We start from the raw sequence: 15,619 nt of genomic DNA, 5'->3' as shown, positions 1-15,619 counted from the left end.
AGAACTCTTTGCAGATAAACCACATAGTTCTTTAGGTTAGTTTTTCTTCGTATCTTCCTATCTTTTCAATCGAGTTAGGGAATCTTCGGGCTTTCTGTTTTTGGAGGAGGTCTTCTGACCCAAGGACCGACTTGCAGAGATCACTTTGAGGGAACTAAGCTGAGAATCCAGAAAGCTTATGGAAAACAGGCCTTGACACTAGAGAACCATGTATACTTCCAGTAGCCAGAGAGCTTTGGCTGAAGACGACGATAGCAACTACCTGTTTCTTCATTCAAATTGCTCTCTTTTCCTTTACCTTTAATAGGAATTATTTCCTCCACATATTTACCTTATGGAGAAGCGCGGCAGCCTGAAGTAAATGCAGGGGAAAAACTCACAGAGAGGTCGAGATGGCAGGCCTGACCCGGCGCGAGCAACCAGGGTAAAGCACACCGTTCAGGGCCGCTCCCGCCTGGTCCTGGCGACTCATCCTCGCCGCCGCCGGGACCTTCCGCATCTGCTGCTCCGAGCCCAGCCGACTAGAGGCTGGAGGCGGGAGGCGGGGCGACGCGCGCACGCGGGCGGGGCGGAGGGCCCGGAGTCGACGAGTCGACGTGCCGACGTTGGCGCTGCAGCGGGGCGGTGACGTGTAGGCCGGCGCCAGCTACACTCTGTCCCTCCTCGCCGGGTCCGTGGGTCGGTCTGTCTGGCTGATGGTCCTCGCACGCAGTTCCCTGTGACTGGGCGCGACCCCGGCAAGCGCGGCGTGGAGGGCTGACAGGGCGCGGCGGTACAGCTGCCCGCCCGCATCTTTGGCCCTGCCCTCAGCACCTCACCCGGCGTGGGAAGTTAAAGTAAAACCGAAAGGGAAGGAGGCGCGGTGGCAGGAGCTGACAGAGTGAAGGGAAACGCGTGAGCCGGGCCGAGAGGTGAGGAGGTGGAGGTGGGAGGACGAGAAGGGTCGCCGCGGCCAGGGGAGCTGACTGGAGGCGGGGACAGCGGGGCGGGCTACGCGACCCGCCGAGAGATTCTCTTCCTACCTCCGGGGCAAGTCCAGACCTGTCATCCTTTTCGGTGGTTTGAGGTCGAGTCCGGGGTCTCGCAACAATACCGCCCATTCCTAGAGTTTGTAGGTGGGGTAGGGGATAGAAAACTTAACCTAAGCCACGTATTGTCTAGGTATTAAGCCACAACGTGACCAGATGAGGTGTTTTTTCCTGTCCCATGCATGGGTAATTTGTTTTCTTTCTTTTTTTCTGTTACAAAGCCTTGGTAACTAAGTTTTTTTTCACTTAGATTTTGAGAAAGAAATCTTCCTCGTATTTTTCCTCCAACACACTGAAAAGTAAATAGGTAGCTGACCGTGGTGGATTGTGGGTGAATTTCGCAATCAAGGAGCCTAGAATGTCATTTTGAAATAAATAAATGTGTATGTGGGTGCTAGGGAGGTTTTGTGAGTAATGGGCAGTTATTTCAAATAAGTTTCTTATCATAAATTATCCGTGGAATGCAGTGTGCTAATGGTATTTGCTATTCTTTGGTTTAAAAGAAGCATAATTCTAGGGTTTGGTAAAAGTTAGATGTGTTGTCACTTGTGCATTCAAACTCATAGTTACATTTTCTTTCTTTCCCTAAGTTAGGTTAGACTGATAGCCATTTTCTCCTCACCAGATTTTATGTTTCATAGATTGAAATCCTTTTTCTGATTCTCAGAGTTCTCAAAAGTTGAGAATTCAGCTTTTGGTTTTACCATGGATCGTGCTCCAGTTTTTGTCGTCTCTTTTGTTTAATGATGGTTATAATAGTTTTGCATGAGAAAAATGATCCTTAAAGATGCTGTTAAGCTTAGACTAAATAATCTTACTTATATGAGTAAATTAATTTTTCATGGGTTCAGCTTTCTTGATCCCTCCTTAACAGTTTTTTGTCATTCATTCATTCATTCAAGTCTTCCTATGTGTCAAACGCTGGGCCAGACCTAGGAGAGCAAGAGAGAGACAATCTCTGTGCTCATGAACTTTCTATAATCCAGCAGCCTCCTTAAAGAGAGAATCTTGACTAGGGTTCTTTCTCATACCATGGATGTGTAGTTGACCAAACCAAAGCTTTTAAAAGAAAAAGTTATTGTCAATGTATATATATAACTGGCATTGAAAGAGGAGCAGATGATCTTGCTTTAACAGCATGATTTGATATTGCCTTTGATCAAAAAGATAGTATATGTACCAGTGGTTTGCCAGTTCAGAAGAGTAAGTTTTTCTTTTGCACAGCTGGTTTAAATATAAAGTTCACAGTTCTACCTCAGTTTCTACCTCAAAATAAATAAATAAAAAGCTTTTTCTTTTGAGATAGAAATCAGTTGCTTTCCAGTCTTCACATTGGTCTGATTGATCCCCTGTGTATCTCTGGAACGCCTGGGCTCAAGCAATCTCCCTGTATGGGCCTCCCAAAGTGCTGGGATTACAGGCCCCATTTTGCCTTTTTGTGTGCTAATAAATTGACTAAGAATTTTGTCTTTGCTAGCTGGCTGCCCCTAGTAGCTTCAGGATGGGAGCTGGTTACCAGAAAGATCAAGGAATTATTAGAAGGTTGGGACTTTCATCCCTACCCCCTAACTGCTTAGGGAGGTGAGAGAGGGGCTGAAGATTAAGTTGATCACCAGTGGCCAAAGGGTTTAATCAATTATGCCTATGTAGTGAAGCCTCCATAAAAACTCAAAATGACAGGGTTCAGAGAGCTTCTGAAAGCTGAACATGTGGAGAGTCCTTGAGGTGGTATGCCTAGGAAGTACTTGGAAGTTCTGCATGGAAATTCCCTTCCCTTATAAATTACCCTATCCTATGTATCTCTTCATCTGTATCCTTTGTAATATCCTTTATAATAAGTTGGTAAACATGTTTCCCTGAGTTCTGTGAACCACTCTAGCAAATTAACCGAACCCAAGGAGAGGGTCATGTAATCCCCAATTTATAGCTGGCCAGTCAGAAGTACAGATAAAAAAAAGTCTGGAACTTGTAATTGGCATCAGAAGTGGTGGGCAGTCTTGTGGGACTGGGCCTTCATTCTGTGGGATATGACAGTATCTCTAGATAGTGTCAGAAATGAATTAGAGAACACCTATCTAATGTCTGCTGCAGAAATGATTGCTTGCTTGGTGCGTAGGGAGAAACTCATACACATTTTGCCACAGACATCTTCTGTGTTGATAATTGTGGTGTGAGAGCAGAGGAAAAACAATTTGAGTTTTTTCCACTCTCACAAGAGGGCAGGTGTAAATTCCTTGAGTCTGCCTTCCAGAGGCTTATGGATTAGGGTGGAATGAGAATTTGTCTTTCAGACATAATCTGTGCTAGGCCCTTTTCCACTGGACCTTTTCTTTTGTGCGAAGAGTTGTAATATATACTGCCTAATATGTGCTGGGTCTGTTCCATGTTTTCTTGAGAGTAATGGGTGTGCTTGTTTCATCTTTGTGGGATGTTCTGGAATTTTTGACTATGCTTGCCTTATCTGGTGCTAAAATATTTTTTTTGTTTTTCCAGGGACATTTAAAGGAAAAGCCTTCCTTATCCTGTGCTAAAAGTAAAATTAACACAACTTTGGGGGGAATATTCTGAATATAAAGGCTAATCTGCTTTATAGTTATAAACCTGTCCAGGATTTTTTTTCCCCCACCTTTGGGTGGGAAACCTAGTTAGAGGATAAGTTAGAGAATAAGAGCCCCATTTTGTTTTAAATTTTGTTTTTAACTATTTTATATTTTGTATTGTGTGAAAAGTGTTTATGTATTTTATTATTTTTGTCATGCTTTCTCTATTCTACGTGCTTCAGATGTGTTTCCTAACTTGATTGGGAACTATTCAAGAGCAATTGCTTCTTGCTTAAGAATGAGTTAGCATCTAAAGTGAACTTGTTAGGTGGAAACTGTGAATAGCTAAGATTACCTTTGAGAATCCCTTAAGAGGACATCAGGTTGGCATAACATGCTGTCTCTCAGCACGTCCTACACAGCCGTGTTTTTCATCCTGACTTGGAATGTATCACAGTTTCTTTAGATGAACTCCCAGTGAAAAAGTTGGTCTGTGTTTGGTCACCACCTTGTATGTTTTTTAAAAAAAGAGAAAAAGTATTAAAAACTAGAGTCATGCAATGCAGCAAGATGCTCACATTTTGAGATGCATGTGGTGATTAAAACAGACTGAAAGAGCAAGATTCTTGTTGCCCATCCGCCGTTCACTCTACAGCAGGTATTCAATACCTGAAATGTAAGCAGAATCTCTAGTAATTATTGTTTTTGTCTGACTCTACCTTCCTTTTTTTGGCCTACAGTGTTTGGTAGATTAAAGAAAGTAAAATGTGCTTAGACTCTGCTGTATGAACCAATTGATGGTAATAAGGTTTAATACAAGTAAGAGATAAAAGGTTAAAATTATCTTTAGGATTTACCATGAAAAATCAACCCCTTTTGAAATGGCATAATGGAGGATTGTATATATGTGTCGATGGTGGCTATTTTCTGAGTTCTGATCTTGCTAATATTAACAATATCACAACTCAATTTTTAAAAAAGGCACAATAAAATATAAATATTCTTATTCACTGTTTATTTAATCTTTATTCACTGTTCATTTTTCAAGGTGTCGGTTTGTGGGTACAAGATTGTATTTTAAGTATTGAAATCTTAAATTCTAATTTTACTCCATTTACAACCTGCTCCTTCATGTCAGTGGTTTTATCCCTTAATCTGCACTGTATCACTTTGACTATTTTTGTCCCTTTAATAATTCCCTAGTATCCATAATTGTCAGTAACTAATTGTTGACTGAACTTATTAGGAAATATAGTTTGACTGTTTTGGAGGTTTTCTCATTTGTTTATAATGAAAAAATACAGTAACTGTATTTTCCTAAAGTTGCTATCAAGCAATTAGACCATTTAGAGTTAAGAAACACAGGTTTGGTTTAAGAAGAATAAATGTTACAATTTTTATATGTAGTACTTCAGAATAGTGTGTATTGGGATTCTAGCTCACTAATTATTGGTTAATATCATCTCGCAAAAGGAAATATGCTACCATTAGATTAGTTTTCTCCTTATTTGGAATGTAAAAAAGGGCAGTTACATTTTCAAGACTTTCTTTTTATCTGTACTTTCGTTTAATTAACAATTTAAAGATTTGTTCAGATAGCCACAGCCAGTACTTCTAACAAAAATAGGCTTTTAGGGTTTCAATCCTTTAGAAATTATATTTGTTCTGGGGCATTAAGTATTTATTATTAACAGAATTTTTCATTTATGTATTTATCATTTAGTGGACCATATTAAATGTGGAGTAAAAATTAGTAAGGTAAAAATTGATATGCAGGCCAGTTTTTCTTAATACTTACTCACTGTGATCTTACCAGAAATTTTAACTATGAATGTTATGATTTGTCTTTAAGACCTCCTAGTTGAACATCTTTTCCTTTCATCTAGGCCTAAAGTTAAGCACTTAACAACCCTCATCATTTAGGCTTCATTGTCCCACAACCCCTGTGTTACAAAACCTTAACCCTGGTTCACACCAACCTTTGTTCCTATGCCAGATTATTGCCACCTTTTGTTTGCAGTATGAGCTGAACATTCATTGCTACCTGAAAAATATTTCTTCTGTTATTGTGGGTGGTAAGTTCAGACTTTTGCCTCTGTAATAGAAAAAATCCCATCTCATCACCTGTTTGAACAGTCTCAGCATATCTCAAATAAAATAGGAGTCATTTTGGTGGAACTCCCTTTTACCATGTTTTTCTCTCCTCCTTCACCCTCTGCTTAACCATGTTATAACTATATTCACTTCCACTCATCTTTCCTTCCATACTTATCTATCCAAGTCTCTCTAGACCTGTGCTTTTGTTGTCATTCTCGCCTGTATTCTCAGAGACCCTAACTCCATCAGTCATAGTCTTTCTCCTGATTGCTCAACTTTTCCTTCTGTCTTTGTTCTCCCCTGATTATGACAGAATCATGATCAACTCTATCCTGTATTTTCAGAAACTCTTAAACCACATTATTTCAGTATTTCTTACTTTTTCTCCTTTTCTTTCTTAATTTCTTGAAAGAATAGCATATACCCATTTGTAGATTTTTTTTTTCTTTCCCCCCCCCCCCCCATTTTCTCCCTTTGCATTTATCCTTTAATTCACTGAGATTTACCTTCTACCATTTTTGGAAACTAGGTGTGCTAGTCATCTGGGACCTCAGAGTTGCTGAGTACAGTGGACTGTATCATGTCATTTGAAACTTTCTTTTCTCTTGTCATATCACTCTTTCCATATGACTAACAATTTGTGGATCACTTTCTTGGAACTCTGTTCTTAATTCTCTACTGTCTACTTCCAAGAGGCCTTTAGGAGTAGAGTGCATTAATGGGCATTCATGCAGCTTTTGAAATGGAATATAAAATGTTGTTTATATGTATGTATGTCTGTTTTCTTAGGAAGAGGGTCCATGGGCTTATGTATATTTGACTTAAACGAATATTATGTTCATCCATGGTTTTAACTGTGATGAAGTGATAACATGAAATTCTGGATTTCCAGCCCAGACCTCTGATAGGAAATCCAAAACCATATATCCCACTTGATAGCCCATAATTAAAGTTTTCCAAAACAGAATTATCATTCCTCTTCCTGATGCCCTCTATACATAATAGAGTCCTCCACTCTTCAACATTTCCTAAGCCAGAAATTTGAGTGTCCTGCTGCTTTCTCCTTCTTTAAATCCTATTCCACATTGATTCTGTCTTCCAAGTATACTGATCTCCTAAATCCATCCTTTTATGCATTTCCCTGGCTTAATTCTATCCTCTTTATCTTTCACTTGGTTTATTGAAAAACTTTCCAACTGGTTTGTCTATGTCCTGTTTGACCCCACCTTGACAGTTCACCACATGTAAATCTGAGTAATTTTTCTATAACATGTTAATTTTTTTCAGTGATTCTGATTATCAGAATGAAAAGTGCTTAATTTGAGACATGTTGTTTGGTCTCTGCTTACATCTTTAGGTCTTATTTCATCAGTTTCCAAATGCACATTCTGTAGGGGTTTTAAAAGTAATTGAGTCTGTTATTTTGGCTTTCCCCCTCATAGTTTACCCCTTGTAATAACCTTGTCTAGGTCCTTTAAGTCTCAGCTCAAGCTCAGCTTCCTTCCTTTATATCTAGTGCCCTCCTACCCCTTTAGATGCTCCTTCCCTGTCTTCCTACAGTTATAGCTGCATAATTATTGCAACTATTTTTCTTTCTTCCTAACCATACTGTAAACTCATCATTGAGGGCAAGTGCAATCATATCAAAATGTTTTTCTTTTTTTAATCTCTAGAGCCTCATAAAATATCTAATATATGGTGGGTAATCTATACATATTTGCTGAGTAAATGAATAACATAAGATTTAAAATTTGTTTTCTGAATTTGACCTTTATACATTTCAAATACAACTTAAAGGGAATCTTTTTCCTGGTACAAAATACAATGTGTTTTGAGAAACTGTAAACTTTATTAACATCCAGTGCCTAGCCCAGATCCTAGTAGATAGGAGAAACTCAAATATTTGTGTATGAATGATTTATAGGTAACAATGAGCTAATGAACTGTTACATTTTTAGTGTTGGTCATTCAACCTTGGGAAGAAAACACATCAAATAAAAATAGCAAATCTGGTAATGTGCTTTGCTTCATTCCCTTGACAAGCATAATTCATGCTGATTATTTTGATAAGATCTCCGGGAGCTTTATTTGATGTGTTTCCAGGATTTGTTTCAAGATTTAGAGCTCTTTTTAGCAGTTTTTGTAGTGCTGGCTTGGTAGTGGCAAGTTCTCAGCATTTGTTTGCTTGAAAAAGACTGTACCTTCCCTTCGTTTACGAAGCTTAGTTTTGCTGGATACAAAATTCTTGGCTGATAATTGTTTTGTTTAAGGAGGCTGAAGATAGGGCTCCAGTCCCTTCTAGCTTGTAGGGTTTCCGCTGAGAAATCTGCCGTTAATGTGATAGGTTTTCCTTTATAGGTTACCTGGTGCTTTTGCCTCACAGCTCATAAGATTCTTTCCTGCATCTTAACTTTAGATAACCTGATGACAGTGTGCCTAGGCGATGATCTTTTTATGATGCATTTCCCAGGTGTTCTTTGAGCTTCTTGTATTTGGATGTCTAGGTCTCTAGCAAGGCTGGGGAAATTTTCTTCGATTATTCCCCCAAATATGTTTTCCAAACTTTTAGATTTCTCTTCTTCCTCAGGAACGCTGATTATTCTTAGGTTTGGTAATTTAATGTAATCCCATACCTCTTGGGGGATTTGTTCATATTTTCTTATTCTTTTTTATTTGCCTTTGTTGGATTGGGTTAATTACAAAACCTTGTCTTTGAGCTCTGAAGATCTGCATGTTCAGTTCTATTGCTGAGACTTTCCAGAGCATTTTGCATTTCTATAAATGTATCCATTGTTTCCTGAAGCTTTGTTTCTTATTTATGCTGTCTATATCACTGAAGATTTCTCCCTTCATTTCTTGTTTCTTTTTTTTTTTTTTTTCTATAAATTGGGCTTTGCCTTTCTCTGATGCCTCCTTGATTAGCTTAATAACTCACCTTCTGAATTCTTTTTCAGGTAAATCAGGGATTTCTTCTTGGTTTGGATCCATTGTTGGTGAGCTAGTGTGATTTTTTTGGGGGGGGGACTGTTAAAGAACCATGTTTTGTCATATTTCCAGTATTCATTTTCTGGTTCTTCTCATTTGGGTAGAGTCTATCAGAGGGAAGGTATAGGACTCAAGGCTGTTGTTCAGATTATTTTGTCCCACGGGGTGTTCCCTTGATGTAGTATTATCCCCCTTTTCCTAGGGATGTGGCTTCCTGAGAGCCAAGCTGTAATGATTGTTATCTCTCTTCTGGATTTAGCCACTCGGCAGGTCTACCAGGCTTTGGGCTGGTACTGGGGGTTGTCTGCACAGAGTCCTGTGATGTAAACCATCTGTGGGTCTCAGTCATGGATGCCAGCACAGTATTTGGAGTGTATCCTGGGTCCTGCAGGAGCAATCTGCTTTCTTCAGAAGGTCTGTGGGTTCTCTTGGCTTTCCTGATTTATTCCTGCTGTCGCTCTGGAGCAAGAGTTTACGATGCAAGACTCCACACACTGCTCTGTCAAGAGTGGGAGCTGCAGTCTAGTCCTGCCTCCTGTCTGCCATGATCCCCCCTTTGTTTTTCTACTCAGATCTCAGGGAGCTTTAAAGTTTTCAGTTACTGTAGTTTGTAACAATGTGACCTCATTACCGAATCCTAATATTAGATCTCTTCTTAGAGGTTGAGTGTATTATCTTGTTAGGATTTGCTAGGTTTGTGAGTTAGAATAAAAATGGAGTCCTGCTTTCTACTTTTTTTAAAAGAGAAAGGCACAGAGGATTCAGGACATTACTGTCATGTATATAAAAATGGTGAAAGTAGTGGTCCCAAGTACCCCATTAATTTGTAATACCATGCCTGAGGCACAGTATTAATACATCATGTTTCTTGTTCTGATGCTACATTTTGAAAGCACTAACTTGTGTGGTAAAAGGTAGGTTCTGAGGCAGAGTATGTTTAGTTTACTATCAGGGCCTTTCTTTAAAGACTTGACTAAATTTAGTCATCTTGAATACATTTTTGCAATGTCTCAGTGTGGGTAGAAAATTAAAACCCCAATGCTTTGGTATCCATTGTATACCTTACTTCCTCTCTATGGATGACATGTACAACGTACATACATACTCTGTATAATTCTTGGGAGGACTGAGAAAAAGTCAAGTTACTTTCATTAAGAGACTTGTATTCTCTTACAGACCCCAGTTGAGAAAGGCTGGTAGGAACCAGGCTATGCACTGAATTCAGGCCATGGATTTCTGTCACCCAGGCTGAGTGCAGTGGCACGATCATGGCTCACTGCAGCCTTGACCTTCCAGGCTCAAGCAATTCTCCCACCTCAGCCTCCTGAGTAGCTGGGACTACAGGCGCGTGCCACTTGCCTGGCTTTTAAAAATTTTTTTGTAGAGTTGGAGGTCTCACTATGTTAACCAGGCTGGTCTCAAACTCCTGGCCTCAAGCGATCCACCCGGCTTGATTTCCTAGATGAATTTCTCCCTTGGCCATTATTGGCTTGAGACAAAATTAAATGGTGATTTAAGAATAAAAGACATTGGCTGGGCATGGTGGCTCACACCTGTAATCCTAGCACTTTAGGAGGTCGAGGCGGGTGGATCACGAGGTCAGGAGTTTGAAGCCAGCCTGACCAACATGGAAGCCCCATCTCTGCTAAAAATACCAAAATTAGCCAGGCATGGTGGCGCACGCCTGTAATCCCAGCTACTCGGGAGGCTGAGGCAGGAGAATTGCTTGAATCTGGGAGGTGGAGGTTGCAGTGAGCCGAGATCATGCCACTTTACTCCAGCCTTGGCGACAAAGCGAGACTCCGTCTCAAAAGAAAAAAAAAAAAAGAAGAAAAGACATCATCTCTAAGACAGTGGTTCTCAACTACGATCCTTGACCTGCTGCATCATCTGCAAACTTGCTGGAAATGTAAATTCTCAAACCTCATCTCAGTGCCATCTGATCTGCTGAATTGGAATATTGGGGTGAAGGGAGTAAGGTGGTAGGGCTCAGCCAGTTTGTTTTTCAAGAAGCCCTCCAGGTAGTTTCACTATATAATAAAATTTGAGAATCTCTGCTCTGTACTGTCCACTGACTCTTGCTTTCATTTTTTTCTTCCACATGCTCCAGGAAGTATGTTATCTAGTGTGAGAAAAATCCAGATGTGATTCCCTGAATCATCTTATTTCCATGCTTTCCTGAATTCACTCCCAGCAGGTAGTTGAAATCTGAAGTCAGCTAACTTGGAAGTTTATTTGTAAGTTGGATCATTTGACTTCTCTGTTTAAAATTTTCCAGTGTGATGTAGAGAGTCCAACTGTTTTTTTCCCCAGCTGTCCTCATACCAGTTCTTTACTGATCTGTAGTGCAATCATGTTTGTTTTTAATACCTCATTTTTTTGTTTTTGATTTGTAATCTTAACTATTTTGCTCAAAGAATGTGACCTCTTATCAGGGATCAGTAAACAGATTTGGTCACCCTGAGCCCCAGAATGGGTTTTACACTTCTAAAGTGTCATTTTTTAAAAAAGGAAAGAATATATGGCAGAGACTGCATGTGGCTTGCTAAACCTAATTTTTTTTTGTTTTTTTTTGAGACGGATTCTCACTCTGTCACCCTGGCTGGAGTGCACTGGCGCCGTCTCGGCTCTCTGCTACGGTTCAAGCAATTCTCATGTGTCAGCCTCCTGAGTAGCTGGGATTACAGGCGCCTGCCACCACACCTGACTAATTTTTGTATTTTTATAGAGATGGGGTTTTGCCTTGTTGGCCAGGTTGGTCTTAAACTCCTGACCTCAGCTGATCTGCCCGCCTCGGCCTCCCAAAGTGGGGGGATTAGGCATGAGCCACCACACCTGGCCTAAACCTAAATTTTTTACTACTCTCTTTTTGCATAAAAGTTTACTAACTTCTGACTTATATGACACTTATTCTTTGTAATTTGTTGAGATTTGCTTTATGGCTGAGTATACCTAGACGATTTTTGAAACTGTTCAAGTGTACTTCAGAAGAATATGCATTTTTAAAAATCAAGTTCAGGTTTCTGTATTTGTTCATTAAATCAGACTTAGTAATTGTACTCTTCAGGTTCTCTATATCTTTATTGATTTTTTATTTTGGAGGGAAGGTTGGCTTGACTTGTCAATAATTGAGGTCTTTAAACTTTTACTTTGATGTTAGACTTGTCACTTTCTCCTTGAGGTCTATTTGTTTTATTTTGAGACTATCCTAGCAGTGCATACAAATTCAGAACTTTTAAGTCTTCTTAGTGAGCTTTATCTTATTATGTAGAGAGTTTTTTTTTAATTCCTCCCGAACACCTGTTGTTTTGAAGCCAATTTTGTCTGATCTGATATTTTTGATATAGCCACCAGCTACGTTTGGTTATTTGCAGGAAGATCTTATCCTATCCCTTAACTTTCAGCCTTTCCTTTCCTATGTTTTCGGTGTAGCCCTAGTGTTTTACTTCTTTGTTGTTTTGCAGTTCATACTGTCAGTCTTTTGAGAGGTAAGTTTAATTTGTATTTATTATGATTATTGACATATTTCCATTTGTTTTTATTTATCCTGCATTATTTGTACTTAGTCTGTTTGTGACATCATGCATGGGTTATTTCTTCAAGTCTCTTCCAGGTTATCACTTTTATTTTTAGCTATTGTTTAACCCATCTGTTGATTGTTTTAAAATTTAACAAGTATATATTTTTATTTCTAAAAGTTACATTTTCAAATCATCCTACTTGTATTTTATTATTCATTATTTTAAAAATTCTATTATAGTTATTATAGATAAGTATTTTGTATCTGATTATTCTAATATATAGGTCGGAGATTTTTCCAAGTATTACCCTTTTTGATAACTTCAGGAATACAGTAATCAAGAGGAACAGCAGGAGCAGAGAATAGTCTGAGACATTCTGTCTGTCTTCCCTTTCCCAGTTCTTTCCTTCCCACATTGGACATTTTGGCGTAGATAATTCTTAGTTGTTGGGGAACTGTCCTCTGTATTGTATGTTTAGTAGCATCATTGGCCTCTATCCACTAGAAACCAGTAGTCCCCTTCCACCTGCCTGATAGTTGTGACAACCAAAATATCTAAAATATTGCCAGATGTCCCATGTGGGGCAAAATCGTTCCTAGCTGGGATGTTTTAAAGACCTACATAGCTTATGTGACATTCTTCAGGGAGCCATGCCTTATAAATCTGTAGATAGTAGTTGTGTTATAATAAGCAATCTTAAACTAGTATAGTCCTCCAAGAGTCTTTCATAGATCACCACTCTCCTAATAGTAAATATTATTAATCTTTTTGCCTAGAAATTGTTTAGTCATCAGCCTGTTAAGGAGGAGATTAGACCAGGCCATCTGAATTCTCTCTTTCCCTGTATTTTCTTCCCCCTCATCAGCTGTTTTCTTTTCTGGCCTGTTGTTGAGTCTATTACCATTTTTGCGTTTTCTTCATTTGTCTTCCATTTATTCATTAACAGATAATTATTGAGTACCAAAAAATATTCTGGTTCTGTTGTCTATATGCTGGGGAGATTAGTAAAATTAAGAGGTCTTTCTGTCATGAAGCTTACTTTTTGTGGGGTGAAACAACACATGCATTAGTAAATAAACAAGAAAGTGTCAAATATTACTTAATGCTATAAAGAGAATTAAAATTTTGGGCTTTGGTAGACAGTGACTGGGTCACCTGTTTTAGATGGGGTGGTCAGGAAAGGCTCCATCTTAGGAGGCATCTTTTAAGCCAAGAGTTCAGTGTGAAGCCAGCTATAGCAACATCAAGGGAAACCATTCCAAGCTGAGGAAACCACTGGAAAGTGGTGTAATTTGAAATCAGTGAGCATAAAACAAAATTAGGGAAAAAGATGAACAAGTGGTTTCATCTCTTTCAATATTATTGGCAGTAGTAATATAGTATTTGAGGCCTGTACTTGGGAATCTACAGAACCCAGTTTTCAGGACATGTTTGTTTCTTTTTCCTTTCTCCAACCATAGCTAATGCTTTATAAAAACAAACAAAAAAACTTCATGGATAGAAAATATGTCAGGAGAATTTTTCAACGTTGATTACCATTGCTTTTTAACTATTTTTTTTTTCTTTTTTTTTTTCTGGTACAGGCTAATTTGTTGAGTTTGATTACCTCTGCCACCTCTTCTGAACAGATAAATATCATCTTGTTTCATTTCAGTTTCAGGTTTCTTCTTGTATGGATCACTGATTGAATAATAGATGGCTTTACCTCGTCTCACAGGAGCCTTGCGTTCCTTTTCAAATGTCACCAAGCAGGATAATTATAATGAAGAAGTGGCTGACTTAAAGGTAGATGTGTTAAAGGTAGAAATGTTGAACATTATTATAAATAGACTATGGACAACTATTTGACATTCTTTTTCTCTATTCTATGTGTTTAACATGGAAGTTTTATCTTGTTTGGTGTGAGACAAAGATGGAGAATGTGTATGCTGCTGTTTCCTATGGGAATACTTACATTTAGCACCTAAAACCATATTGTCAAGGGGAATAATCAGAACTATGATAATTGAATCTTTTGTTAATTTTTCTTTTGTTCAGTTCCCTACCACAATTACATTTGTAACTTAATCCTGTAATTTACCTCTGGATTATCTGAGTAAGTTTTTAGGTCTCTGGTAAAATTCTTACCAAATAAACAAAAGCAGTGTCTGTACCTTATGAGAAATATGAATATTAATCTCTTGAACTCAGAGGTTGATCTCATTAAAATGACTTGTCATTATAATTGGTAAGAAAGGTGTTTAAGACTTAAGAAACATTGTTAATTTAAAAGCTACTTTATGAGTAACATTCAGAAATACATTTTAGTAAGAAACAAAAATTAAATGTACAAGGACTGCTTTGACATTTATAGTAAAGACTGACCCCTGCTTTAGTAATTATGGTATGGAAAATTTCCTTATATGAGTTAATTTTATAATAAATAATGCTAATGTTACCCTTCCTGCAAATATAGGTAGATCTCACTAGGTCAGAAATGGGCAATTATTACTTTGGAAGATCATTTTTGTTTTATCAAAGGAACTTCTTCAGTCTCTTTCCTGTATAGGTTCAATGACTACATTTTCTGAATTGCAAATTAGGGTATGAGGTTTGGCAAGTAATTTCTTCTGATGGATAAACTTATATAAGTCTTATAAAGGTATAAAATAAATTACATACGTAGTTACAAGTTTAATATTGTGGAAAAATTAAAAGTATATGTTATCAAGACTTCCAGAAAATTCTAGACATGTACTTATAAGATACTTAAATAGGAAAGATTCTTAGAAATGTCTCTGAATGTGGTATATTAGTTTGCACAGAATAACAAAATTAGGTGATAACAAAATTAGGAATAACAGATTAGGTGGCTTAAACAACAAAGATTTATTTTCTCATAGTTCTGGAGCTAGAAGTCCAAGATCAAGGTGTTGGCAGACTTGGTTTCTTCTGAGACTTCTCTGTGTGGCTTGCAGTTAAGGCAGCCTTCCTGCTGTGTCCTCACATGATTTGTCCTCTGCACAAGCATATCCCTGGTGTCTCTTTATGTGTCTAAATTTTGTTACAAGATCTATCAGATAATTAAGTCCCATCCTAATGGCTTTATTTTAACTTAATCAGATAATGATACATGTTATGGAGAAAATGTTATGAATAGTTATACGATAAAGAGTGGGTAACAGCTTATTGGCATGAAGACCTCATTAAGGAAGTAATTTTTTTAGCTGAGTTTAAAATGACAAAAAGGGATCTACCATCATTAAGATTAGAACAGAGTATTCCCAACACAGAAAGCAGCATGTGCAAAGACCCAAATCAGGTACTAGCTTGGTAGGTTTGAGGAAGTTGAAGACAGACATGTGTTTGACACAGTAATGATGAACTTCATTTTAATATAACTTTTTATGTCAGAAGCTGTTCAATGTATACAAAAGTAAAGAGACAAATAAGATAAACCTTAATGTGC

At 38.2% G+C, this 15,619-nt stretch overlaps 1 protein-coding gene across 6 annotated transcripts in view; it reads left to right on the top strand.

Moving 5' to 3' along the window:
• Positions 1-612: 612 nt before the first annotated feature.
• The window catches only part of ASCC3 (activating signal cointegrator 1 complex subunit 3), a 384,990-nt gene continuing 369,983 nt past the window's right edge, over positions 613-15,619 (top strand). Inside the window, exons 1-4 of one of the 6 annotated variants that reach the window (XM_017958156.3) lie at positions 798-911; positions 10,761-10,887; positions 12,115-12,138; positions 13,826-13,971. In XM_017958156.3, the coding sequence (XP_017813645.2) occupies positions 13,867-13,971 (105 nt within the window). In that variant the 5' untranslated portion in view covers positions 798-911; positions 10,761-10,887; positions 12,115-12,138; positions 13,826-13,866. Of the gene's footprint in view, positions 912-8,621; positions 9,065-10,760; positions 10,888-12,114; positions 12,139-13,825; positions 13,972-15,619 lie in introns of those variants that run through there. The other 5 variants (XM_017958154.3, XM_017958155.3, XM_017958162.3 and 2 more) reach the window with 5 other exon arrangements.

Source organism: Papio anubis, chromosome 6 (assembly GCF_008728515.1).
Source record: "Papio anubis isolate 15944 chromosome 6, Panubis1.0, whole genome shotgun sequence".
In the NCBI taxonomy this organism is placed as follows: Eukaryota; Metazoa; Chordata; class Mammalia; order Primates; family Cercopithecidae; genus Papio; species Papio anubis.
The sequence above is the reverse complement of the archived record's forward strand: the minus strand, read 5'-3'. Positions and strand labels throughout refer to the sequence as shown.